This window comes from Antedon mediterranea, chromosome 11 (genome assembly GCF_964355755.1).
Source record: "Antedon mediterranea chromosome 11, ecAntMedi1.1, whole genome shotgun sequence".
NCBI lineage: Eukaryota > Metazoa > Echinodermata > Crinoidea > Comatulida > Antedonidae > Antedon > Antedon mediterranea.
The window spans coordinates 3,301,078-3,325,646 of record NC_092680.1 but is presented as its reverse complement, the minus strand read 5'-3'; the positions used below and the strand labels follow the sequence as shown (position 1 = coordinate 3,325,646).

Here is a 24,569-nt window from a genome sequence, read left to right as displayed (position 1 = left end):
TCTTCATTTTTATCCCACACATACTTTAATCTTCTAAATTGTCTTCGGTTTGGGTTTTAAGTATTAGTAGCTTTGACAATACATTCCTAAATGTTCTCCATATTTATCATGAATTCTTTCCGTAACATCTTCATTTTATCCTGTGACCTACTTTTATCTTCTAAATTGTCGATTTGATTCGATTTGGCTGTTCTAATTATACATAAACTAAAACTACAACGTTAACGGCATAGTATGTTCTTGCATCTTCGTAAATTATTTCTGATAATAAATTGACTGTACGTTTTTAGGTACTGGACGAAGTGAAGGAACTGATGACAAGCGTACTGACGTTGATCGGTATTTCAGTTTCAACCATATTTCTAGTTTCAATAATAATCATTATATACATGATACCGTGAGTTTGTTCTTTTACATCACTTTTAATAACTTAAGAGCTTACATATATCTTGTCCCTTTAACAAACATTTTTTTTTTCAATTTTTTTAATATGCCATTTTAATGTCAAATATTAGTTATTCACTTTGACCAAAAACTGGATCGAACAAAAATTATTTACCTGAAAAAAATGTAATTTAAAGCAAAATACTTAAATTGTCTGTCAGACAATAAATGTTGGTTATAATTAACCGTTTATTTTGTCTTTAAAGTAAACTTGTAATTTTTTATTTTTTTATTACAAAGTAAATAACTTTATTAAAACAGCAAAATCGCCTATTTAAAGTCGATTTATTAATCTTCATTTTTCATGTTTTGAGGGACAATATATCTTTAAAGTAACGTTTAGTTTGTCACTCGAGCAAACCCTTGAGTTTGGCAAGAAAACATAGTATTAGATACCAGTTGATAAACTTCGGCAAAATTCATAAAACTAATTTGCAGAAGTTAGGTCGTGTCTAGAGAAACTATTTGCTCATGCTGAGGTTTGTAAATTGCTTTGCAGTCCTCTCTAATGAAGCGCAATAAAGTATAGGCTTGATTGATTGATTGATTGATTGATTGATTGATTGATTGATTGACTCTTTTGATTGATTTCAACAACAAGTGGTCACTGGACTTATCTCCGTGGCGTCTAACTTAAGCTTGGTTCTCACTAGGACGCAACGCAAGGACGTAAACGCAACGCAAATGACTTGACAAGCGACAGTCGAATAAATCCATCGCTTGTTATTGGTCAAATCCCTTACGTTGCATTACGTCGTTGTGTTACGTCTCTAGTGGGAACCAATCATAAATAATACCCTGCGTTAGACTAAACGCTGTGTATGTAAATATAATACAAGTAACCACGGTCAAACTATTGCAATTGTATTTATAGAGAATTGCGTAAGAATGAACGTTTTGTTATTTTGCGGCATCTTGTGATTTCTCTTCTCTGCGTAAACACATCATTCACATGTCTGACACTGAACATTAAACACCGTGTAAGTAATTTTTTTTTTAATTGCAAAATTAATTTGGATTGTGTAGATTTACGACTCAAAGGAAATCATGTTTCCTTATTTGCATATTCAAATTTGTGGTCCCATGATGAAGATGTCCTATCTGTAATTAAGTGATTTAACTTATTGTTCTAAAACGATGTGAAATGTTGGATATTGAAGTTAGCTTGGCACATTATAGATGATATCAGTGTTTAAGCTCCCAGAAGCCAAAATATCTGCGCAATCGCATAAATGTGTATAAATAGGCTACATTCGATAGTGAGAATATTAATCCGCTCGCGATACTGGAAATTCTACAAGGTCTACATAGACATATTGAAGAGTCCATGAGATACCACAATGTTGAGTTTTTCCTGATAGTGTAAAACAGACTTTTTAGATCTATTTTAGGTTGTTTGCATTATTGTAGCTGCAAGCCTTCATTACAGTCTGCTCGTATCCTTCTTGTGGATGATTCTCTGGTGTACAGAACTGTACTGTAAGATCAGACATCCGTTTGCAGATCACCAGAAACGTTTTAAATACTTTCGAGTGATTGGTTGGATGCTGCCTCTCGTAGGTGTAGCAACGGTAGTTGGTGTTACGAGAGAGGAATACGCATCATCCAGGTAAGGTTATTTACTAAGTATAGTATATTAAAACGATACACCTATTAACATTTTTAGAGGGCTTCCTTCCAAAACATCGGGAATAAACAGAAACATGCAGCTAATGTTGACTGGCTTCGAAACTTTGCTAGAACCGGTAGTATTTATAGGAAACAACTTCCTATCAAATTACTTTTTATAAGAGAATTGATGTATAAATTTTAGAATCTTTGTCATTTCAGTTGCTGGTTGAATACAAGTAATCGAGTGATCATGACGTTCATTGTACCAGTTGCTTCAACAATTCTGGTAATATTCTCAAATTGATAGGTCTATATTGAACACAGCATCTGCTGTGGTGTGAATGTTTCTATGTTTGCTTTATGTTCATCAAAACTGCAGTGGCTGTTTTTATCGCTGTTGGTTTCAATTGAATAAATAGAAATAAAATAGTATGACATCCACAAATAGTACCGTAATATTGAATACAAAAAAATGTGCAGTATTGCAAAAACATCAAGTGTAATATATTGTGATAAACTGGATTCTTTTCACGACTAAGCTGAACCTTTTCCGGATATTTAATTATTTAGTTCAATAATATTGCTCAATTGTATTCTCCAGACTGTATCAGTTCAATTAATCGTTGTATTTTATGAAGTACATAAGAAATCAACATCAATGCCTACCAGCGAACACGATGAACATCTGAAGTTGAAGAGACTAAGGTAAAGCTTTGTCTATACTATCAAACTTTATGTGACAACAAATGTGATGTGCCCATATAATAATGGACATGATGATGTCATATCACTACCATATTTGTGCATATTTGGGTATATCATACTTTTTTTGTAAAACTAGTTTGATAGTTCAGAAGGCATTTGTCTCTTTTACGCCTAATTTTTATAAGATGCATCATTATTAATTATCGCTATCTTCATTGTTGTAGATCAATGTCATACAGGGTGTTGTTGTTAGCCCCAGTGGTTGGATTGCCGTGGGTGACGGGCTTCTTCGTCATTCTTGATGATTCAATGTATACTCAATTCATCTTCATAGTTTCTGCTGCATTTCAGGGTTTGTGGATCTGGATCTCACAGTTTTCCCTAAGCCGAGAGGTAGGCCTTCATTATAATTGTAGGCCTTACTTATAATTTTTCCGGGACATACCCGAACTTATATGACTATATTTCTCTATACTTCCTATCTGCCATTGTTCCTCTCTCTGCATACCACTATCCGTCTCCAGTACAAGCCCATGTTTTGGCTGCCACATCAGAACATCTGCAATGCTTTATTCTTTATTTGCAAAGACAGCGTCCAGCAAATGCCAGGATTCATCTTCTTATTGTAGGCCTAGAGTACAATCACTCAATCACACAGAAGTTTCCCAAGTATCATTAACGTTTAGGCATAGTATAATTATTGCCAATAGCCCCACTTGCTTTCCGGTGTAAATGAACTAGGAATTAATCGATACGTTAGTTTAAAACATTTGATTTATTTTCAGGTTCGATATGCCTTCAGGAAACACTTTCAATGTTTTAACAACCAGATATCGTCGAGAAAAACCACCACTACAATTACGAGGGTAAACAGAATATATTGATATTTAGTTCAAAACGGCATTAATTCATTAAAATGTGCAAAATATTCACCAACTTCTCGAAATATTATATTTATTAATTATAAATTATATCGTTATTCTTTCAGACTGACCTCCAGACTTATTTTACCTGAAGTTGTTTACCATACTGCATAAAACAATGTACTGTGTAACTCGGCTTTGTACAAAAACAAAAATATCTATTTCACTCTTGAACATTTTATTTAAGATCTCAAATTATTCTTTTGCTGGGCGATTTAAACTTTTATCAACACTTTTGTAAATTTTATGAGTTATGTGATATTATTGTGTTAGATTTGCCATTTGATTAAAAATATTACTTGTTTGAAGTTGAAGACACTGAGGTAAAGCTCTGTCTACACTATCAAAATTGTGCCCACAATGACATGATGATGTCATATCACTACCATATTTGGGTACATCACACTTTTTTTGTCAAACTAGTTTGATAGTGTAGACAGAGCTTCATACAGCACACTATTGAATAAAATGTTATTTCTAATCAGACAGGAGTTTATGCCATAAAGCTAAACTCTATCAAAACAAATATTAATAGTGTCTCGGCTTAATAGTTGTAAAAAATTGATTGATTGATTGATTGTCAATACTTTTGTTTAGTGCTCTAGACAATCTAAATGTTCTAATCAGTCAACTTTGGTAAATTAGCTCTTTTCCTTCTTTGCCTTCCTTTTCTTTTGCTTCCCTCACTTCCCAATTTATTTACAATGTTTCCTTCACTTCGTTTCTTCTTTTTTTTAACCGACAATGGGTTTGGTCCTTTAGGTTTTTTCTTTTTAAAACGAACTCTCTCAGCTTGCGGCAAGAATCTTTGTTTTAATTTCTTAAGAGTGTCTTTTTCCTCTGTTGAAGGTGCCAATTTATTGCTTAATTTATTGTCTGCAGTTTTTTGGGACACAAGTGACGGTTTTTCTAATACAATGGCGTTGAAGTTTATATACAGCAAAGGTGCGGCTGGAACTTTTCTCAATTGGTTTGATAAATCTGGATCCTAGTGAGTTAAAGAAACAATTTGGTTGGAATCACTGTACTATACACTTATCACAATGTATTTTCAAACAGACATACAAATAAAATAAATAAAGCACATAAAATCTATGATTGAAGGTATATTTGTTGGAATTTTATTTGTGTTACACAATCTCGTTGAAAATAAGCACTTTCTTACCAGGCAGTGGGGGGGGGGGGGGGGAGATAGTTAAAATTACACAGTAAAATCTATATTCTTTTAAACACAACTGTTGTAAATAGAGAGAGGCAATTTTAAAATACTATGAAAAATAAACTGTGACACGGTAAAAAATGTTTTCAGATGGTTTAATATAGATAATATAATTTAATTTTATGTTTCTGGTATTTTTATTCAACTTCAGATTTTTATTTTTGTGCTACAGCAAAAATTATCCACCATATACCCACAATCTTTTTTTCACTTCCTAGGGAGTCACCAGACATATTATTACATTAGGTACAATCACGTGATCAGTGGAAAACCAATGAAACCAACATCTTTAGCCTACCTGAGTTGCAATAAAATAATGATGCTGATTACCGTCCACTAGCATGCTCAATAGACACTCTGACGCACCGACAGGTTTACCGTGATGTGCACATTTCCGCACTTTAAACCGTTTTAAGATTGACATGGCGCCATACAATTTACTCCCAAGGTTTTCCATTTCCGATATTGCGCAATTGGTAGTGAGAAGCTTAAAAAAAAATAAATTATCATGTTAAGATATCTCAATATTTGGTTTGAGTAAATACAGTAGTTGAACCACCTGTGTATGGAGTTAACTCAATGGTAGGTAGCTTTCTATTCAATCTGTGAATGATATGATGCATATTATAAGCACAGAATACACTACTACTTTTCAGTCTATAACAAATCTAGGAGGCTAGTCATCAATTGTGTTGACATGTCTTTAAATAAAAATGCATTTTTAGCAGCTAAGACTGAAAGCGCACTCTAGTCCCCTGCCGCTGTCTGTTAATTCTCTCGATTTTGTCTCTCAAATCTTAAGCTCCCCAATGCTGTAAATCATCATAACCATAATGCAATCAAGTGCTTAAGTACCTGAACTTCTTCTCCAATATATTTTGGTATCTGTTCTTTGAGATTGATTTTGTACTGTAGAGCCATATTGGTGAATGTACCATCAATGAGAATCTGGTAAGGTGCTCGAAACTGGTAGTTGTTCTTATAAAATGACAAAAAGCGTCTTGCATGTTTGTATCGTCTAACCTTCATTTTGTTGCTACTGGGAGAGAAAATGGGAGGAAAATGGGAGAGGTAAAAATATTTGTTTTAAAAAATGTTAATAAACTGGTTACTAGCTTTTGGAAACATTAAATATCCACTTTGCCCACCAAAACATAATTTACTGAACAGTTATTTTGGGTGACTGGCATGAAATTATTTAATTAAAATATAATGTTAATTATTAAATATTATTAATTATAAAATTAAACACCTTACTATGTCTAAAATCATAAGATAGAAGGTGTAGCAAGACTTTTGCGGGTACAGTAGTATTACACACTCTTTGCACAGCGCACACCCTACTACCGTAGGTCTACGAGACTAGTTAGGTCGAGGACTCACATCACTACCTAGAAGGAAGAGGGCAGCCGGCCCGAAAAGATTGTTCGTGGCCGGCTATCTAGGTAGACCGTCCATCATAGTTCATAGGCCTAGCTAAGATAAACTAAAACTAGCTTATTTAGAGGCCTAGTTCTATATGGCTATTAATAGGCGTCTCTACACGTATTAATTAAACACTGACATTAATAATTGCAATCAATTGCAACAAACAGAATCAAATTAATAACCAAAACTAGAGATCGACGTTCCGCGAAACACAAAAACAAACGAACAGTGAAGCACATGTGTTTGACATTTAACCTTTTAAAAGTATAAAAACTAATAAAAAAAATAGTTCAGCTAAAATATAACAGAAGAAATTATTTACTAATTTTAAAAAGATTAAATACTATACAAATTGACTTTAATATGAAAAAATAAACTTTTTTGAATATTATAAACTATTTTAAATATGTGGGAAGAGGATGTCGAAGAAGTGAAAAAAATGGCAGCCGTCGTGAGCACGTTGGACCAGCCTGTATCTCAAGTACAGATTGATGGCTTAGTATGTCGTTTTTTAGTGTATTTATTAATGGAAAGTTAACTTAATAGTTTAGTAAACTCGTGTATAGGTTGTAGAGATGAGTCGTATTGCTGTTCAATACGTAAAATATGATGATAGGCTAGGCATATTAATCAAAAGCAAAGCCTACTAAGAAGGGCGGGCAAGAAGGGAGGCGCGCAGAAAAGAAGAGGCCTACTAGGCCTACTAGCTAGTAGTAGTACTAAGCGGATCCGTACTAAGCTAGGCCTAGTCAAGAAGGCTAGGCCTCGCTTCTCCGCTGCTGGATGTATTTAAAAATACAAAAAAAAACCTTTAAAAAAAGAATTACATAATTTACAACAATTAAACTTGTGTTTGTGTTATAAAAAAGAAGATGTTTTTAAGATTTTTATCTAGGCCTAGCCTAGCTAGAACCAAAATTTGGGGAGATTTTGTTAATTAATTAAAATTCGGTAGGAATTGGGCGGGTTGGAATGCTTACTGTATGGTAACAACTCTGACAGTGCTGACCTGGCATACAGCAGATTTGACACGATGTTGTCATCACTATATACGCTGCCAAGGTACACAGAGAGAGTTAATTTATATGTAATTCTTGTTTACAGGTTGCCCTCAAGATTGTTAAGCATTGTGAAGAAGAAGGAGGATGCACCGGTGAACTTGTACAAGGGGTGCTGCTTGGTCTTGTTGCCAAGGATACTCTTGAAATAACAAATTGTTTTCCCTTCCCGAAGCACACCGACGATGAAGACTTTGATGAAGGTAACGACGACATATTAATTGTAAAATAAATATAGTAAAGAATGAAAATATTTATGTATCAAGTACATAACGGCAACAATCTGTATAATTAATAAATCATAATTCCTTAAAAATATAGACTCTGCTTCATCCTGATTGTACCTACACTGTATAAATTGTCTTTAAAGATCTGTCTACATAACATCAAACTTTATGTGACAAAAAAAATATGATGTGCCCATATATGGACATGATGATGTCATATCCCTACCATATTTGGGCATATCACCACCATATTTGTCTTATTTTAGTTCAATACCAGATGGAGATGATGAGAAACCTACGACACGTGAATATTGACCATCTTCATGTAGGCTGGTACCAGTCCACTCACTATGGAACGTTTCTAAACAAAGAGTTGTTAGACTCACAATTTAATTACCAACATTCTATAGAAGAATCTGTTGTCCTCATTTATGGTAAGAATTGGGTCACCATAGTTAATAATAACATGTATTCGGCCAATGAATGCTTATCAGTATACCGTACCAGAGTGATGTTAATTGTTTTTGGTGGTTTTTTATTTATCTTTTTTTGTATATCTCGGAACAAATATAATTTATATGTATATTTTATATGCAAATGACAATAAATAGAAGTAATTTTGCACTGATGAATGAATGCATATAATGTAACACATTTGTTAGGATGTTGGTTTAGAAATAAAGACAATCATAAATGTGTCCCCTTATTATAGAAGCTCTGTCTTTTAATACCTTATAAGTTTCTTGACGGAGAAATAATGTTCTTGAGAATCTTGCATGGATAAAAGCAAAGTGTGAAAATGGATTAAACTTTACTGTGAACTTTAAAAATTGTTTCTTTTATGGGTGCAAATGCAATGTTTAATTTACAAATTGTTTTTCCCCTTTAGATCCAATAAAGACAGCAAAAGGAAGTCTTAGCCTAAAAGCGTACCGTTTAACACCTCAAGCAATGGAAACATACAGGGAACAAGACTTTTCACCTGAATGGTAAATAATTGCCAGTACAGGCACTTATTGGAGAACAGTACCAACATAAACTTCTACAAGTATTATCCTTAGTCAAATTCTGTCGGTCTGTTTCCTTCCCCAGGTCTGTCTCCTTCCCTAAGTCTGTTTCCTTCCCCATGTCCGTTTCCTATCCCAGGTCTATTTCCCTCCCCAGGTCTGTCTTCCTCCCAAGGTCTGTCCCCTTCTCCAGGTCTGCCTCCCTCCCCAGGTCTGTCCCCTTCCCCAGGTCTGTGTCTCTCCCAAGGTCTCCCTCCCCAGGTCTGCCTTCCTCCCCAGGTTTGTCTCTTTCCCCAGGTCTCTCTCCCTTCCCAGGTCTTTTTCTCTGTGTGAATAACAAATATAGATGCAATTGTGGACATTGTAAAGAGAATAACAGGACTGGTGATAACAAGTTTAATGATGATGTGCATAGACTTTCTATAAACAAGGTTGATGTACATAGATGTACATTAATACAGTAGAAAGTTTTTTATTTTCAATAACAATTTTTATTTTGTTAATTGTAGTACCAAAAAGAATGGTCTTACTTATGACAAACTGTTTGAAGAGATACCGGTGAACATCCGTAATTCGCATCTTATCAACATAATGCTGTGTGAACTGGAGGAGAAATCACCACCTTGTGGCGACACATTTCTCAACCTAGCCACTGGGTAAGATTGTTTTTATAAATCCTGAAAATACTTTGGAAAATATATTTTTATTAGATTGTAAGATCTATATAACACACCTGATGGTATTTTTACTGTCGGATTGGTTAATTTTGTGTCATATGACATTCAGTCAGAAAACTATTTAATGATCCTATTGCACATTCCACTGTTTGTAAACATTTTGAGAATTTTCTGCAATTGTCTGGAATAATATTCGGCTAAAATGTTAAGCACTGCATTTTTAAATGGCCTATGGTAGTGAGGAAATCAGTTGATTATATAGTAGGTGTGTGATAAAATAAAAGGATTATATAGGAGAATGTTTTCAATCATTTAAAGCCTGTCTATTAAGCCTAGCTCTGCCTCGTTAAATTGAAAAGTCCATCTGAACTCATGAAATATTCTCACCATTTTAACTCAAAACATTCATTATTTGTATAGCAGCTCAGATCATCAATACAAACAAATAATTTAGATATTGTATCATTTTGGATATTGATGCTACTACTAATGAATTGTTCTTTCAGCAATGTTTTGGAAAAGAACATGGAATTGTTGATGGATTGCCTAGATGACATTAACCAAGAAACAATGAAATTTTTAAACTATCAACGAACGCTATACAAGATAAATGCCAATAAACATCAACAGGTGTACAAAAGGGTATGTTGTTTATGTATTACATAGCCTTACAAATATATGAACATAATTGGTAGAAATGTCATCTGACTGATCCTTTTTACCCAGTCAATATAACATGTTATATATCCTAGGTAGAAAAATCTTACTCTAGCAGAATGTGCCATGCCTAGACTAGCAATTCCACCATGGTCAAAATTAAACATCTCTAGTTTTTATGTCTAAAGCTCTGTCTACACTATTAAACTAGTTTGACAAAACAAGTGTGATGTGCCCAAATAATGGTAGTGAAATTCCCAAATATGGTAGTGATATGACATCATGTCCATACATGGGCACATCACATTTTTTTTGTCACATAAAGTTTGATAGTGTAGACAGAACATATAGTTAAAAGAATATTGTTGCATACTGAGATTATTTCAAACTAAATTTTAAACTTGGAATCTTAGAAACAAGAGAACGAGGCGAGAGCAGCAAAGGGTCTTCCTCCACTACCAGAGGAAGACTTAAGTAAGCAGAAGGGACCAGCTGTACCATCGCGCTTAGACAGTCTTCTTATATCTGGACAGATGAAGAAGCATTGTGATGAGATCAGCAGATTTGCTACACAAAGCTTTGGCAAGTTATTTATGGCAGAAGCTCTTCAACCGAAAGAATGAAAAAATCAGATAAGACAAGAAAAATTAATTCATAATAAACTAAAACTCACCTAATCTAACACTAGTTATTTATTATACCATGGTATATGGTATACTTTAGATTAAACATTTCCAAAACTCCATAATCTTGGTTTCGTCTAAAATGACATGAAAATGGATGTGACTAAAATCTGAGATTGTAATTTTATCAAGGCCCTACAGTAAAGGATGGCAGATTCTCAGTGCTATATTTGCACAGAATCATAGTATCTCATCTCAATACAGCTTCTCATGTGTATCACATGTTCTGCTGTATCATGTAAGGTTGTAGGATAAAGGTTAGGCTATTGTCTATGATACTAGGAGATATATGTAATGTTGTATTACAGAATTATCATATGGATATCTATACCGTACTGATAATCTGGTGAAAATGAAGGTTCTAATGGTTTAAAAATAGCACTTTAATAGAACTAAGCTATTTAAGGAAATGCGTCACAGACTTGAATTTAACCAATATTTCAACTGATGCTGTAGATATAAAATTTAAATCAATGTAAACAATGCCCATACAGTACATTCAAAACTGGAAAACATAAATGTAACCATTACTTCAACAGATGCTGTGGATACATAATTTATATGTTAATTAAAAAAAATCATATTCTGTGTGAAATTATTGTCATAATAATTTTAATTCAGATTTTGTAATTTAAATAATCCAAAATGATAAAAATACAAATAGACAGACCATTTCTCACTAATACATAGTGTACTTTTCAAATGAATTGTTTGCCTGTAATTACGGCCACGTTATTGTCATATTTGCATCTTCATATCAATTAAATTCATCGAAGTGGATTTTGCTTGACTGTGTTGCAACTTTATTACTGTATTGTTGTGTGTTATTATTAACTCGGCATCAAAGACTACTTGCTGTACAGGAAATAAAATTAATATATAATATCGGATATTTGATTACACACAAATATTAAACCACCTGCGAATCAAAGCACTGTTGCACTCAGTTAATTATAGTAAAATGTATCGTGATTTAGTGTACGCCGCGGACATTTCAAGTATTCAACAGTTAAATTCGTCACATGATATATTAATGTATAACCATCTATGGTTGAAAATCTGAAGCTGCAATTTCTCCAGATTGTTGGTATAAAAAGAAAACATTTTGCACAATGCAAATAGCATATGCCACTACACTACACAAGAAATGATAGCACCCTCTACAGTTTGGTCACACTCGAATAAACTCTCCCATATTTCTTTTAGGATCTCTCAAAATGCCATACATATAATATAAAACACAAATACAGTGACTATAAAGCATATTTAATAACGATTCCAAGTGGCATTTACAAACAATGGGAAAATCCAATAGTGGAACTATATTTTTTTTTTTTTTTTTACTAATATGAAAAGTGGCAATTGTCAATGCAATCAAAACGACAATTATACATATGGTTCATGGTATGCTGCTACTTAACATACCTACGTATGCATAAATTTATTGCACACACTCACTACTAATATGTACACAAGTTTAGTACATTACCTTGGACAACATTTACTATTGGTTTGTTAACAAATCTCATCTTAATTAATATGCTATTGTTAATCAACAACACAAATATGGAAAAAATATCAATCAGAATGTGTTTCAATATCTCTACATATCCAATTGCACTTGTATTATTATATGGTGAACAATATATAATAATAACCATTCTTTTTTAAATAGTGTTTAACTACCAGTATTGCTGATTTCAGAATCTACCAAAAAGAAGAGAATTTCTATTGTTGCAAAATAAATAAATGCTTTCAAAGTATGCAAGTGTATTAACAAACAAAAAGGTTATTGAGTTTGACCATTATTAATAACCAGTTTAGTTTTACCCTGTTTTTTCCGTCTATTTAGAAAACGGTTGATGAGGCCAAAAAGGGAGTTACCAGAAAGGCTAATATTGGATAATGGGTCTTTTTTTTTTTACAATTCTCAAAAAGTGAACACTACAGTAGCCATATCAACAATATAGTGAAGCGCCTGCTATCCTTTTTAATTAGTTTCCTTAAAAATTATGAATTCCAAATTTATTAACAAAAATTATGCACAACACATAAATACAATTTTTTTTTTAGGCCAGGTGGAACGGTAATTTTTTGTGACCAACTATAACTACTGATACAAATTATACAAAACTCCAAAATCTTATGTAAATTAATGTGAGCTTTTGATTTTGCTATGAGCTACTGTAGGATGATGTCATGTGTAGGCACTCTTTGCATATGTTTAGTTTGTTTGTCAATTTTTGTCGTCTAAGTCTGATTTAAGTTGGTCAATACTAGGTGCAGATGACTTTTGACATTCACAGAATGTGCCTTTTAATCTTTTTTGGGTGTACAGTCGACGACTTGGGGACAAACGAATAAACAAATGCATAATTAAGCCCTACAGTATGTCAACGCCAATCAAAAGCGCCCTAATTAGTGGTTATGTCACAGTTACAGATCATCAGACGTGTTTTACGACTGTTCTCTCAAACAGACACCAGAGTTATAATGGTCAGGAACATATCCTATTTTAATTTTATTTAAATCGCACAAATAGGCTTTCAAGCTTCTCGGTAAGTTTAGATTTTCTACGTCTTGTGAAGATCCTTTTAAATTTCTCATGAGAACCATTCGACATCGATCCTGCAACGTCGTCATTTCACGCCATGCTGATGCTAGAGTCATTATTGTTTTTGCTGCCGTCGACGAAATCATCGGATATATTTCCTCCGTCACCGCATCTAAGCCATCAAAAGCAACACCAATAAACACGCCATCTTGATAATAGCTTAGCGTTCCCTGCATACCGTCGAAGTAAACGCCGATTGTCGTACTTTTGTTTTCGGTAAACGGTTTAGTGTATATCTGTGACGTACCGTTATGCCAAATCAGTCCTTTGTGGGACAAACCCCAGCTCATATTATTTTCACCGAGAAGATTAACAAAGGCATCAACGTGCGTCCTCGCTTGTTTTGTTCCGATACCAACCATCATGCTCGTTCCGAACACACGACTGTTTATGTAAATTTCCCAATAATAACGTCCTCCGTTGAGGGGCTTGGTGCCACGGACGCCGGCTGTACCATTTGACCAATTAGGATGAAAGAAACTCTTGCGAAAGGCAACACCTTCCAATCGGCACTCGTGTGACTTGGTTTCTAGATCCCAAGTCCAGTTGTCTGGACAAAAGTTTCGTACTGGAGGCTCGTCGATATAATTGCAACTAAAATTGTAAGTCATTTTACTGAATAGTTGAGTTAATAATTCTACAAATGATACACCAGATTCAAAAGTGTCCACTATACAATGTGTCTACTGAAACATGATTAAATTATCAACAACAGTGACAAAATTGTTTCTCAGTTTCTATGACAGACCATGAATTGGCCAATCAGGAGCTTGAAAGGTCATCATCAATCACACATCAAAAGTACAAAATCTGTAAAAAAAAAAAACCACAAAGACAATTACATAATTGTTTTTAATTATATATTTAGGCAAATTGCCAAGGATACCATAAGCGAATTCATTCACTATCCTTCTTAAAGGTGAAAATCCTGTTCACAAGACAAACATATACACAAGATTCTCTCTCTCATAGTCTTATTACAAGTCTTTGGGAGTAGAGTTTGTCATTAGAATAACACTAATAGGCTTCCATATAATTCACAAGAACATGTCATGTAGAGGAATGACTTGATATTGTGCCAGAGGTATGTGCAGGTACATGACGTATCAGTAATATGGAGATTCATTTCATGCTAATGTTATTGTATTTATAGTTTGGGCTCCAGACGGAGTTTTTTTCTTAATATTAGTAAAAATATAAACATTTTTGCACATATGGCGTTTCATACGTGTATTACTTGAGTTTCAGACAAAAATCGCGGTCGAAATAAAAACAAATAAATTATTTAAAAAAACAATACAGACTTGGAGCAAGTCTATTGTATTTACTGTACACATAAATAATTATTTTAGAATTATCACTCGTTGGTTACAGTTTCTCTTTTGCACATTAAAATTGATATGACTTTATATGTGGTGTTAACCTTTATGAGCTTCACATGGGATTCTTTATTCGGTAATCAATGTTAAAATGATACATAAAAATAAGAAAAAAAAATAGGTCTCAAATCGAGGAATCAAGGAATGGTAACAAAATTAAGTTAAAAATGGGACCAAAGCTGACCCACTTCCCCTAAATTTTGAAATTTATAATGCAAAAGATAAAACATAAGATTGAGCTGCTCAACATTTCATTTCACCATTTTTATACACCTCATAATATTCATGAGTATTGATTTATTGTACAGCTTAGATCATTGTGTGCTTCTTTCTTTCTTGTCACAGTGAAATAATGAATAATATGAGAGCACATCTTTCTTATTGTAATTAGTAAAAACAGCAGAATATTATAATACATAACAGTACATGCATTGGGAAGTTCTCCATCATGCTAAGCTTCGAAATGTCTCGTTGCTGTTCAGACCATAACATACAGTTAGATGAGAATCCCTATCTAATCATTACATGTACGTATAGTGACTCGAGCCTTTCTTGTAGGTTACTCAATGGTTAGGCCCAACCAAAACGCAATAGATTTAGTAGCATACTTACGTCTTAATCACGGAAATAAAATGGCTCTCGTGGTACTCACTGGTTGCATAAACCATGGATAAAAGAACCAAGGTACTGAAATGTGTTAATTCAGCTGCCGCCTTTTTACAAAAACAATAATACCACAAAACAAACCTCTTTATCCAACCTCAATCGGCATCGCTCAGTAACAAAAATCATAACAATACCCTTTGTCCTTGATAGAATTGCATTAAGTGCGCAAACTCAGACCCACTCAAGCATGCAGGCATGCGGTCGAAGTTGACTCATACGCAGACAACAATCCGCAGCCTGAGACAAATGGATAAAGAAAGCGTGCAGAGTATTAATTTTTGCCTCGGTTAGGTTTAATATATTATTATACCTTATCATATAATTTAATTCTTGTCAAACGACAAGAAAAATAGAAATAAACCGGGAAATAAACATTGCAATTACAAGGACCTACTAAATAAATATTACTAGCCTACTGTATCAATGAATGAGTCATTATCATTACGTCGGTATTACATTCTTTGTTGTTCAATGCAAGTGTTTACACTAATACTCTTTCACGAAAACAATCCCGGAAATATTGTACTTCTTTGTGTTCTTGAATGAATATTATGAAAACTGTATTGTGAGGCCAAATTTGCTTGAATGTATATGCATATTGTATTTGGCATTTGTTTTTGCTTGTTTTCTTTTAACTGATGCAATTTATATGAGGCCTCTATCCAGATTTATTTATTTATGTGCGTGCAGTTGAGGTATCGCCGAGGTGTTTTCAGCAATATATAGCAGACACGTGGCTTGGGATCAAGACCCGATGCGACATGTGATTGGTCGAAGGTACTTAGTGTTGTAACCGATGAAACAATATTGAAAGGTTGCGCCTCGCGTGCATGGTTATCGACATCATGTGCTGTGAAACCATGATTTTAGATAACCTAGGCCTAAATAACAAAACGATAACGATTTATATTAATTCTAATAAAAAAAAACTCGACTGGATTGAATATACAATACGGTACATTACAATTAAAATGTTTTAAACTTAAAATTGTGAGAGTTATTTACAATAAGGATAATAATATTAATGATAAAAAACAACAATTTAAAACCAGAAAACGCAGAAATTAAACTTAAAATGAAATAATTAAACATATCAAATCAAAAATACAACTTTTATAGAAAGTTATTATTAATATATAAAACATTTAGGCACTATGCTACTTCTTTTAAAACGTTCCATAACTTTACTTTGAATCGTGATAAGCCTAATTAAGTTAACTGAAAGGTAATATTGTTTTTCCTTGTGCAATGGAAATACTTTTAATTTTTTTGTGTTGGATTTATTAAAAGATGTCATTTATAACGTTTGTTTTTCTTCTTAATTTAAAATGTTCTAATTGTTTACAATAGGCCTATCTAGGCCCATACGATGGGGTAGCTTATTAATAAATAGTCCAAATACTTTTGATGCCTTAAGGCCCGTTTACACTAGGACGATAATGATCGACGATAAATAGATACATTTTTCATACATAAAACAAAAGAAATCTAAAGAGCTGTAATCATAGAACTATAGTATAACCGTCATGCTTTCTTTGATGAAAATGATTTTTCCACACGTCCAATCAACGTCATGATTAGAAAGAGCAATTAAATATCGTGACAATACAAACATTTATATTGTTTTTATTGATCATGATGTCATTGAATTAGATTTTTTTAAATATTAAATTTATCAAAGACAGCATTATATGATTATACCAAATTATTAGATATTGTAGATTAATTTTGTAGTCAGAAAACAGTGTGTCATGTTATCCACTTATCTTGCCGTGTTTAAAAGCCAGGCATGTAAGAAACAATTATCTCTACTTGGATAAGATTATAGATTTTATTATATTACTAAAATTTCTGCAGAACCACAAACGATTTAGATCATAATCTATAATCTGATTATTGTACTGTAAACAACTACGTATAAACATGTGTTGCTTTGTCAATATTTGTATTGTTCATATCATTTTCTCCCCTCGAACTTATAACCCATTTGAATTGAAAATAAATTCGTTCTTTAATTTATATTTTGCCCTATTGATTATATTATTTGAGACATTTTGAACAACTGTTTTAATTGAATTATTATGTGAATTATTTCTCTTATGGTAAACAAAACATTTTTTTTTAGAAATGTAATTTATTTTAGTATATCTCCAGGTTTATTGTATTCTTAAAATGTATATTGTTTTTTTATTAGACTTGACGTGACTATTAGACGTGACTATTAGCTTGTACGTTATTTGTTACTTTCCGTTACGGTACCCACCGTTTGATTTATATGAAGAAATATCAGCCTATTCTCGGTACTATCTATTTCCGAAGTATCAATCAGGAATATTTGGTGTTTCACGTGTATCTGGTAGTAACCCTTAACCATACATGATACAGGCAACACGTGTGATAATAAGATGCTGTATTACCAAATATTCCTATGATACTTCGGAAATTCAAATTCATCTTAACATTTTTTTCTTCCTTCAAGAAAATGAGGTAAACATAAACAATTCAAGTAAAATATAGAACGAGTCAAGAATGATAAATATAATGATTTAAAAATAGATAGTATGTGGAGATACAGCACTGGGAATCGAGTAATATAGTCATTTTATATAATGAAGAAAAGATAAGAAGAAAATAATGTATTGAATTAAAATGAATTGAAAATGATATTCAGGGCCATTGATCAACTTGGTATCCATGGCACTGTTTATTAGTGACACTCCCAAAACGTTGCTGAGCCTATCCAATGAAAATAGAGTGACATTTAAATATTAAACAGATAAAAATTAGACTTACAAGAAACTTTGGGGAATTGGGGAAACAATTCGAGAATTCACAATTGATTAATTTAACTCAATCATTCTCTTCAAAGAACTTTATTGTCCAGAAATTTTCTGTAGAATAGCATGCCACAGTAAATTGAACACTTGTAATTTACTTACGTCGATGTATTTTAAGATAACTTAGTTCCCCACTTCACATTTTTACGCAAATGCTTTCATTGAAATCTGTTTGAGGTTTTATTATTATTTTTCTAAATAAATAGATCTTTTAAATGCCGCTTAATCCGTTCCGCTCTTGAGAGCTTTATAAACAGTTAGTGTCTTAGTAAGCGACATTGGAAATTGAAACTGCTAGAAGCCTATAGGTGTAAGCATACTGTATAATATCTATACACAAATGGAATTCATGCCAAAGCCTGGTAGAATTTATCGACCACATATGTTTTGGTCAAAGGAGGCCTTTGATACAAAGTAAGTAGGCTGTAGCATAAAAGCTATAGAACTGAAGCGCAGCATGGTTCTGGTTTTATTTATTTAGGCCTACATGCAGTTATTCTCACCATAGGAGGGCCTGAATACGTTTTTTTTTTAGATTAGGCCCGTAAACCCATAATATTTTGATCGAACTAACGTTGTTAAACTGAGTATCCAGCCTAGAAGAACTATAGGTGGCCTATCAGCAGTTATAAACGGGAAAGACATTTCATCCAATTTCGGTATATTCATTAATGGTAAACCAGTATAAATTTAACTATACGTTTCAAGACATATCAATACTGTAATCAAAACCAGAGAAAGAAAAATGTTTTCACAATTTCGGTATTATCGATTGTCAGTCAGATTTTGATATTTCGTTCAACCACAATTAAATTCCTCATTATATCAACGTTTTAATTTACGTTCGTTCTTATTTGGACTCTAACCATGGAGCCGTTTATATCTCATGCTCTAACAGTGTCTTACCTGTGATAACTATAATTTGTCTCATCTATGTAGCATGCCTACGTTGTATTTCATCGATAGAAAGAAGGTACTTTGTAGACTATAGTTACATACATAACGACCCACTATATAATGTTAGCTTGTTCTGGTATGGTATTCTATTAATAAATGTATGGCTCTAAATTTAAGAGCATTCTAAAACAGATTCTATTGTATACAGTTGTGGTAATTAAAGGTGCGGCCATGACCTATTTCAATGAATTTAGCTAATTTTATTGTCGTATTGTAGCCTACAATATTGTTTGTAAAGCTATCGAAAATACATCTGTTGATTCTTTTGTCATTAGATGTGTTTAATTAAATATAATAAAACACATGAGGCACACAAACATGAATTCTAAACCGCCCGGTGATATACTGAAATTAATTAATAATTAATTTGAAGCCGTGATAAAGATGAGGAAATATACACACACAATCATTCATCAACAATCCACCTGAAGTTCAGCCTTGTACTGTATCGTCATCGACGATAGTTTGTCTCATTCAATCCGTGTTATGTAGGGTATAAAGACACGGATGTTAGATTCGTCGAATTTGCACTTGAAATAACACTATAAGAAAAGGTAATTCAAAGCATCAATACGTCAGTTAGGCCTAAATATTTCCTGATAAAACGTATGTTGACATTATCTGAAGTTGCTGATTCATTAACACGATACTGCGAAATAATATAGTTAATAAAATACGTTTATTCATATTTCTAATGAGCCTGATTTTAATCAAGGTATAAAGATACGGAATATACAGTAAAGAAGCTATGCCATCGAAACTTATTTTACCTAGCATCATTTTGGTGATTCCCTGGGAGTTTTGTCTTAATATTAAATTAAATATTTTGGCACATCTAAAAGCCTCGAAATTAATACAGACTATGGGGCAAGTCTTCTGATTCGAGAGCGCACCATAGAGTTGTCGGAGACCCGGATGACTCACGCCGGGGGGTTTCCATTCGTTGGAATTTCTAGAAATACTTTCGGGAATGTTGGAGGGTTGGAATTGAGGACATGTTAGATTGTAATGTTTACCCTAACCGATTGATCATGACGTCAATTAATTGAATTTTGTAAAAAAATATTATTTTTATTAAAGACAGCATAAATGGTTATCCCATTGTTCTAGAATGACAACTTTTCAATTTTTGTTTTGTTTTATGTAAGATAGGTATAGGCCTAAGGTATGTTTCATTTATCGTCGATGGAGTGTTAATTATTAACAACTAATATGCCAACCTGTATACTTGCCTTCTAAATATTGTTTTGTAAAGCATGGCAAGCAAATAGGAAGCTAACTAGCCGTTAAGCATGCTTCATGACTACTACTAGATAATTGATTTTGTCTAAGTATTGGCTACACTAACCTACGCAATAATAAACTCTGACTCCGAATGGTAATATCGGTTAAAGGTTTTAATATAGATACAAACGACATAATTAATTCAACAATTCAACTTTATTTATTCAACACGTCAATTAGTAAAAATGAATAATTAAACAGATTAATAATAGCGATATTATAAATTAAACAAACTTTATTAACTAATACCAGGGAGTTGTACTTATTTTACAACTCCCTGCTAATATAAGAACACAAGTTATATACATTTGTCTCGTGTGAGTCTTAAGCGTTTGACCATCTTTGTGACTCATTTGTGACCTGACCACGAGAATGTATCGTATACCGTATGTAATAAACTCTGCTTATACCTACCTTGTCATCTACCATTTGCAGGCCCATGATAGTCTAGGCTTTCCCCATGATTCTCTATAGTGCTTCTTCTTTCAATTCCGAATATGTGGGCCTAGTGTTATGTTTTAATCTATCAAGCATAGCTATCCTTTTCCTTCCTCTTCTTGTATTACCTTCATATCTTCCTTCTATCACAATTTGGAATACCTTCCTCTCTATACATAGATCGGATAATAAGATTTTAGGCCTATGTTACAGAAAATATTTATAAAAATATCGTCATTCCTAATAAATTAGAATTCTTATTAATATAATTATGCTACTTTAGTATTCAGACTCACTTGTTTTGAAAAGTACCGTCAATATTAAAATAAAACCATTGTGGCTGAAATCAGAATCAAGAATATTTTAACTCTTGAATTATAATGTATATAGGCCTAATTGGGTCTTAACTTTAGGCCTATTTGTTTTTCCATTATCTCAACTCAAACTTAAAATAATGTATCCATTTATGTTTCATCAATTACTAAAATTAATGAATAGCACAATTACGTCATAATATTCATTCATAATCAACCAATCATTGTAGAGGCTGATCGTGATATACTTCCAAACAGGGAGTTCTGGACACTATGTGGCGATTAAACTCCTAGGAGTGTCAACAACTTCAATTTAACATCCGGGATAAACCAACATTAGTTTTATGTATCTTTTCAACAAGGAAGTATATTAAATTGATGTTCTGATCACGCACTCACATTACTATGTGTTGGTTTTGAGTGTACTACACGTTTTATCGTGTCGTTGATGTGGAACTGGAGAAAATGTTCTGTAAAAAAACAAAAAACTTCTTCAAAAGGTAAGTAAATTCCAAACAGCTGTTGGAAAAGCGATTCCTCCTCAATGAACACATTATATTAGTTTTATCCCAATAAAACTGCTAGTTTTTTTTTTTTGCTGTCCTATTGTTATGTTAAACTTTATGTTGTCATCGTCATCAAGCATTTTAACATTTCTTCAACAGACAAAAGAGGAGACGAAAATCCATTAATCGTTTCGAAAGGCCACCATCGTATTCCAAAGTTGTAACAAGTTTTGACCCACCGCCGTCATATTTTGGAATAATCGGTACAGCAGTGCCAAAAACAGGAGAAGAGGCTGATTCTTTATGTAAATCAATCGAGAGGAAGAAAAAAAGATTGGAAGATGTCCGGAATGCAGATCTTTGTAAAAGGAAAAATCAATGTCTACCCGTGTTAACGCCGATTGCTGACAGCACAGAGGAGAGTACACACATGGTGTTGACATTCCCTCATCGGCAAAACCAGTCCAGTGATGGTGGTGAAACTCGACGTTCTCCTTTCATACAGACAACGTCATTTGGTCTCAGTAGAATAACAGAAGGTATAATTGTTGATGTCTGCCATCAATATTATAACCCTATTCAATGCACTGCGCCTTCTGCATGTTTTCTTATGCGCTAATGTTTTTAAAATGTATATTTTAATTCTGTGTATTATAACTGGGTACTGTAAATTTAACAATTTTAATAGTTTAATTTAAGCGTAAATTCCAAAAAAAAAAAAAAATAAATAAAAATAAAAAAATAAAAATATATGAAGGTGTAATTTCCAGGCCTGTGACTTTAAATTTGGAGGCTTGTCGTTCTTTTTTTTTCTAAAAATATTTATTTCTATCCTATAATTGGCATTTATAATTAAATAAGGAAATAAGATAAACATGCCCACGATCAAAATTCACGTAGATCTATTTATATTATACGGTACCGTTCTTATTTTTGTTTGAATTATTATTATTATTATTTTAGGGGTCAATGTGAGACAAGTTCTACTTCTAATTTTGATCCCTAAGATGGTCTTATATTAATTGTTTATTATTGTTTATTGTAATATTGTTTGTTATATATTGTGACCATCTTAAATAAATGTATTATTGAACTGAACTGAACTGATATAAACTTTAATTGAAGTGCTTTTTAAAATCTGATTTACATCTAGTATTGATAATAATGCATCATTTTCAGTTTTCAAATCATGATTGTTTTGATGACTTTGTTTTTCAGTTTCAAATGTATCTCGACCGTCGTCCCAACCGCCTGCTCTTCCAAAACCACCTGTGGACTGGAGGACTAGTCTAGTATGGATGGTCCAATACTGTCTCAAATCAACACTTCAGGCAACCATATCACATTTTCAATCAGTGGTATGTCACAAGTGTAGGCCAAACTAAAGCTCTGTCTTCACTATCAAACATTATGTGAAAACAAAATTGTGATGCGCCCATATGGATAAAGTTTGATAGTGTAGACAAGCCATGTTAATTATTAAAACGCATAGAATGAACATTAGGTTTTGAAAAAAAGATAATCCAAATAATTCACTTACGCATGACTTATTCCATTTTTTTTTTCAGTTTTCAAGAGCTTTATTATTGCGATGCACAACTAAAACACCAAAAACTATTAAATTCTCGGACATAGATTGCCCAAAACCAATCACATTAAGTGTACATAGATGGGTAGATTTCATAAGTGCTGTGGGTTTCACTATTGAAGGCCCCGGGGTAGATACAGATATGATGCGTACTTCATTGGTTCTCACTGATAAGTTGACAAGAACATCTATTCAGAGGTTTACAAAACTTCTATACAATATGTCAAGTAAGTGAAATATGTTCAATTAAAATGCGATTTTAATGGAAACCAGGCTTAAAGACATGGTAAAAATCGTTCAGCAGTAAAATGAACCCAATTGACGGTGACCCCTGGGTCTAGGTGACACAGTTACTATTTTTGCATTCTTGTCGATCTGCAACTTTGTGTTAGTGTTTTTTAATTATTAGAAAATAATCATTTAAGATTTATGATTCAAAATACATTATGTTCCCATGTTTATCGTAAAATATAACAAAAATTGAATTTATTCATAGATATTCCATACGATGTCCTGCGCGTGGTTTTACAATTAACGAAAGAAGAAGGCAAAGAAACACATCAATTCGTAAGTCTTTATTCCCTTGATGATAACATAATAATAATAACATATTTATGATTTCATGGAATCATCCATAACTGAAAACATTAACATAATTTCAAAACATTTTTTCCATAGAGGAAATAAAACTGCACGTTATTCATTTGTTTATCTGTCTCCTTGATTAAACCATTTTGTTTTTACTTTTTAAATAGTTGTATTATTTCTACGGTCTTCAAGATGGTGACTATCGAGTTGATTCAACACATGCAACATTACGTAATGTTCGACATCACCATCGGCGGCCGTGGCTTTTACTACAGAACCTTGGGTTTTTAGAAATTCAGAGTAACCACAAAACGCACATCACAATTAGAGATGATAGTTTTAAACTTTTAAATAACATCAAATCAACGTTAGAAATACTCTGGATTTTGTATTTGGAACGAGAAGTACAGATTTAAAACGTTTTAAAAGAAAATGTGGTATTAACATCATCAGGGTAGTTTGAAATCGAGAAATACATCTCCGGGAGCACACATGCTTAGAGGCCAAACGGCTACGTCGCCCCGTGCTACTGCACTTTTCAGATGTAGTTTTGTATCGTTATTGTTTGTTAATGTTAAATATTTTGTAAAGGCAATCCCGTCACAAGATTGTAATCTTTTTGGGATTTGCCTTCGTCCATTTTCTTGTTTTATCACTTGCCATTTTGTTTTTGTTACTTTTGTCTTTTGGACGTGAATAAATGTTCCTTGAATTGAATTGAATTGAATGTATATAATACTGTATAAATAAAGAAGTTTT

At 33.0% G+C, this 24,569-nt stretch overlaps 5 protein-coding genes across 9 annotated transcripts; 3 read left to right on the top strand and 2 right to left on the bottom strand.

Annotated features, from left to right (window-relative positions):
* Positions 1-1,787: 1,787 nt before the first annotated feature.
* Positions 1,788-3,822, top strand: LOC140062324 (adhesion G-protein coupled receptor D1-like). Its single transcript, XM_072108487.1, has 6 exons — positions 1,788-2,053; positions 2,275-2,341; positions 2,657-2,760; positions 2,985-3,153; positions 3,546-3,626; positions 3,749-3,822. The coding sequence occupies exons 1-6, from the start codon at positions 1,896-1,898 to the stop codon at positions 3,773-3,775; spliced, it is 606 nt and encodes a 201-aa protein (XP_071964588.1). The 5' UTR covers positions 1,788-1,895; the 3' UTR covers positions 3,776-3,822.
* Positions 3,594-6,557, bottom strand: LOC140062323 (rRNA-processing protein UTP23 homolog). Of its 4 annotated transcripts, none has more exons than XM_072108484.1 (4): positions 6,467-6,557; positions 5,758-5,941; positions 5,201-5,389; positions 3,594-4,671 (listed from the first exon to the last, which is right to left on the bottom strand). In XM_072108484.1, exons 2-4 carry the CDS (start codon positions 5,929-5,931, stop codon positions 4,303-4,305), a joined length of 732 nt encoding a protein of 243 aa, XP_071964585.1. In that variant the 5' UTR covers positions 5,932-5,941; positions 6,467-6,557; the 3' UTR covers positions 3,594-4,302. The 4 variants fall into 4 exon arrangements, with proteins under 4 accessions (XP_071964585.1, XP_071964587.1, XP_071964584.1 ...); XM_072108486.1 differs by having other exon boundaries at positions 6,513-6,556; XM_072108483.1 differs by lacking the exon at positions 6,467-6,557 and adding an exon at positions 6,160-6,439.
* A 202-nt stretch (positions 6,558-6,759) lies between these two features.
* LOC140062313 (eukaryotic translation initiation factor 3 subunit H-like) lies at positions 6,760-11,511 on the top strand. The gene is made up of 7 exons (XM_072108470.1): positions 6,760-6,829; positions 7,435-7,591; positions 7,882-8,049; positions 8,505-8,604; positions 9,132-9,278; positions 9,806-9,941; positions 10,370-11,511. The coding sequence occupies exons 1-7, from the start codon at positions 6,770-6,772 to the stop codon at positions 10,577-10,579; spliced, it is 978 nt and encodes a 325-aa protein (XP_071964571.1). The 5' UTR covers positions 6,760-6,769; the 3' UTR covers positions 10,580-11,511.
* A 359-nt stretch (positions 11,512-11,870) lies between these two features.
* Positions 11,871-15,494, bottom strand: LOC140062314 (SPRY domain-containing SOCS box protein 3-like). Its single transcript, XM_072108471.1, has 2 exons — positions 15,245-15,494; positions 11,871-14,063 (listed from the first exon to the last, which is right to left on the bottom strand). Exon 2 carries the CDS (start codon positions 13,862-13,864, stop codon positions 13,097-13,099), a length of 768 nt encoding a protein of 255 aa, XP_071964572.1. The 5' UTR covers positions 13,865-14,063; positions 15,245-15,494; the 3' UTR covers positions 11,871-13,096.
* A 2,938-nt stretch (positions 15,495-18,432) lies between these two features.
* Positions 18,433-24,538, top strand: LOC140062468 (uncharacterized). Of its 2 annotated transcripts, none has more exons than XM_072108698.1 (6): positions 18,433-18,549; positions 21,794-22,173; positions 22,853-22,992; positions 23,203-23,449; positions 23,719-23,789; positions 23,978-24,538. In XM_072108698.1, the coding sequence occupies exons 1-6, from the start codon at positions 18,476-18,478 to the stop codon at positions 24,224-24,226; spliced, it is 1,161 nt and encodes a 386-aa protein (XP_071964799.1). In that variant the 5' UTR covers positions 18,433-18,475; the 3' UTR covers positions 24,227-24,538. The 2 variants fall into 2 exon arrangements, with proteins under 2 accessions (XP_071964799.1, XP_071964800.1); XM_072108699.1 differs by lacking the exon at positions 18,433-18,549 and adding an exon at positions 21,498-21,628.
* Positions 24,539-24,569: the final 31 nt, after the last annotated feature.

Bases quoted from the DNA above. Each gene is read 5' to 3' on its own strand.
- LOC140062313 (XM_072108470.1), top strand. From the start codon at position 6,770: ATGGCAGCCGTCGTGAGCACGTTGGACCAGCCTGTATCTCAAGTACAG. The intron at 6,830-7,434 runs GTATGTCGTTTT...TCTTGTTTACAG, and splicing joins AAGTACAGATTGATGGCTTA to GTTGCCCTCAAGATTGTTAA. The intron at 8,050-8,504 runs GTAAGAATTGGG...TTTCCCCTTTAG, and splicing joins ATCTGTTGTCCTCATTTATG to ATCCAATAAAGACAGCAAAA.
- LOC140062468 (XM_072108698.1), top strand. From the start codon at position 18,476: ATGGAATTCATGCCAAAGCCTGGTAGAATTTATCGACCACATATGTTT. The intron at 18,550-21,793 runs GTAAGTAGGCTG...TTTCTTCAACAG, and splicing joins AAGGAGGCCTTTGATACAAA to ACAAAAGAGGAGACGAAAAT. The intron at 22,993-23,202 runs GTATGTCACAAG...TTTTTTTTTCAG, and splicing joins TATCACATTTTCAATCAGTG to TTTTCAAGAGCTTTATTATT.
- LOC140062314 (XM_072108471.1), bottom strand. From the start codon at position 13,864: ATGACTTACAATTTTAGTTGCAATTATATCGACGAGCCTCCAGTACGA.
- LOC140062323 (XM_072108484.1), bottom strand. From the start codon at position 5,931: ATGAAGGTTAGACGATACAAACATGCAAGACGCTTTTTGTCATTTTAT. The intron at 5,390-5,757 runs GTACTTAAGCAC...TTTTTTTTTAAG, and splicing joins ATATTGGAGAAGAAGTTCAG to CTTCTCACTACCAATTGCGC. The intron at 4,672-5,200 runs GTAGGCTAAAGA...TTAACTCACTAG, and splicing joins ATTATTTTATTGCAACTCAG to GATCCAGATTTATCAAACCA.
- LOC140062324 (XM_072108487.1), top strand. From the start codon at position 1,896: ATGATTCTCTGGTGTACAGAACTGTACTGTAAGATCAGACATCCGTTT. The intron at 2,342-2,656 runs GTAATATTCTCA...TGTATTCTCCAG, and splicing joins CAGTTGCTTCAACAATTCTG to ACTGTATCAGTTCAATTAAT. The intron at 3,154-3,545 runs GTAGGCCTTCAT...ATTTATTTTCAG, and splicing joins AGTTTTCCCTAAGCCGAGAG to GTTCGATATGCCTTCAGGAA.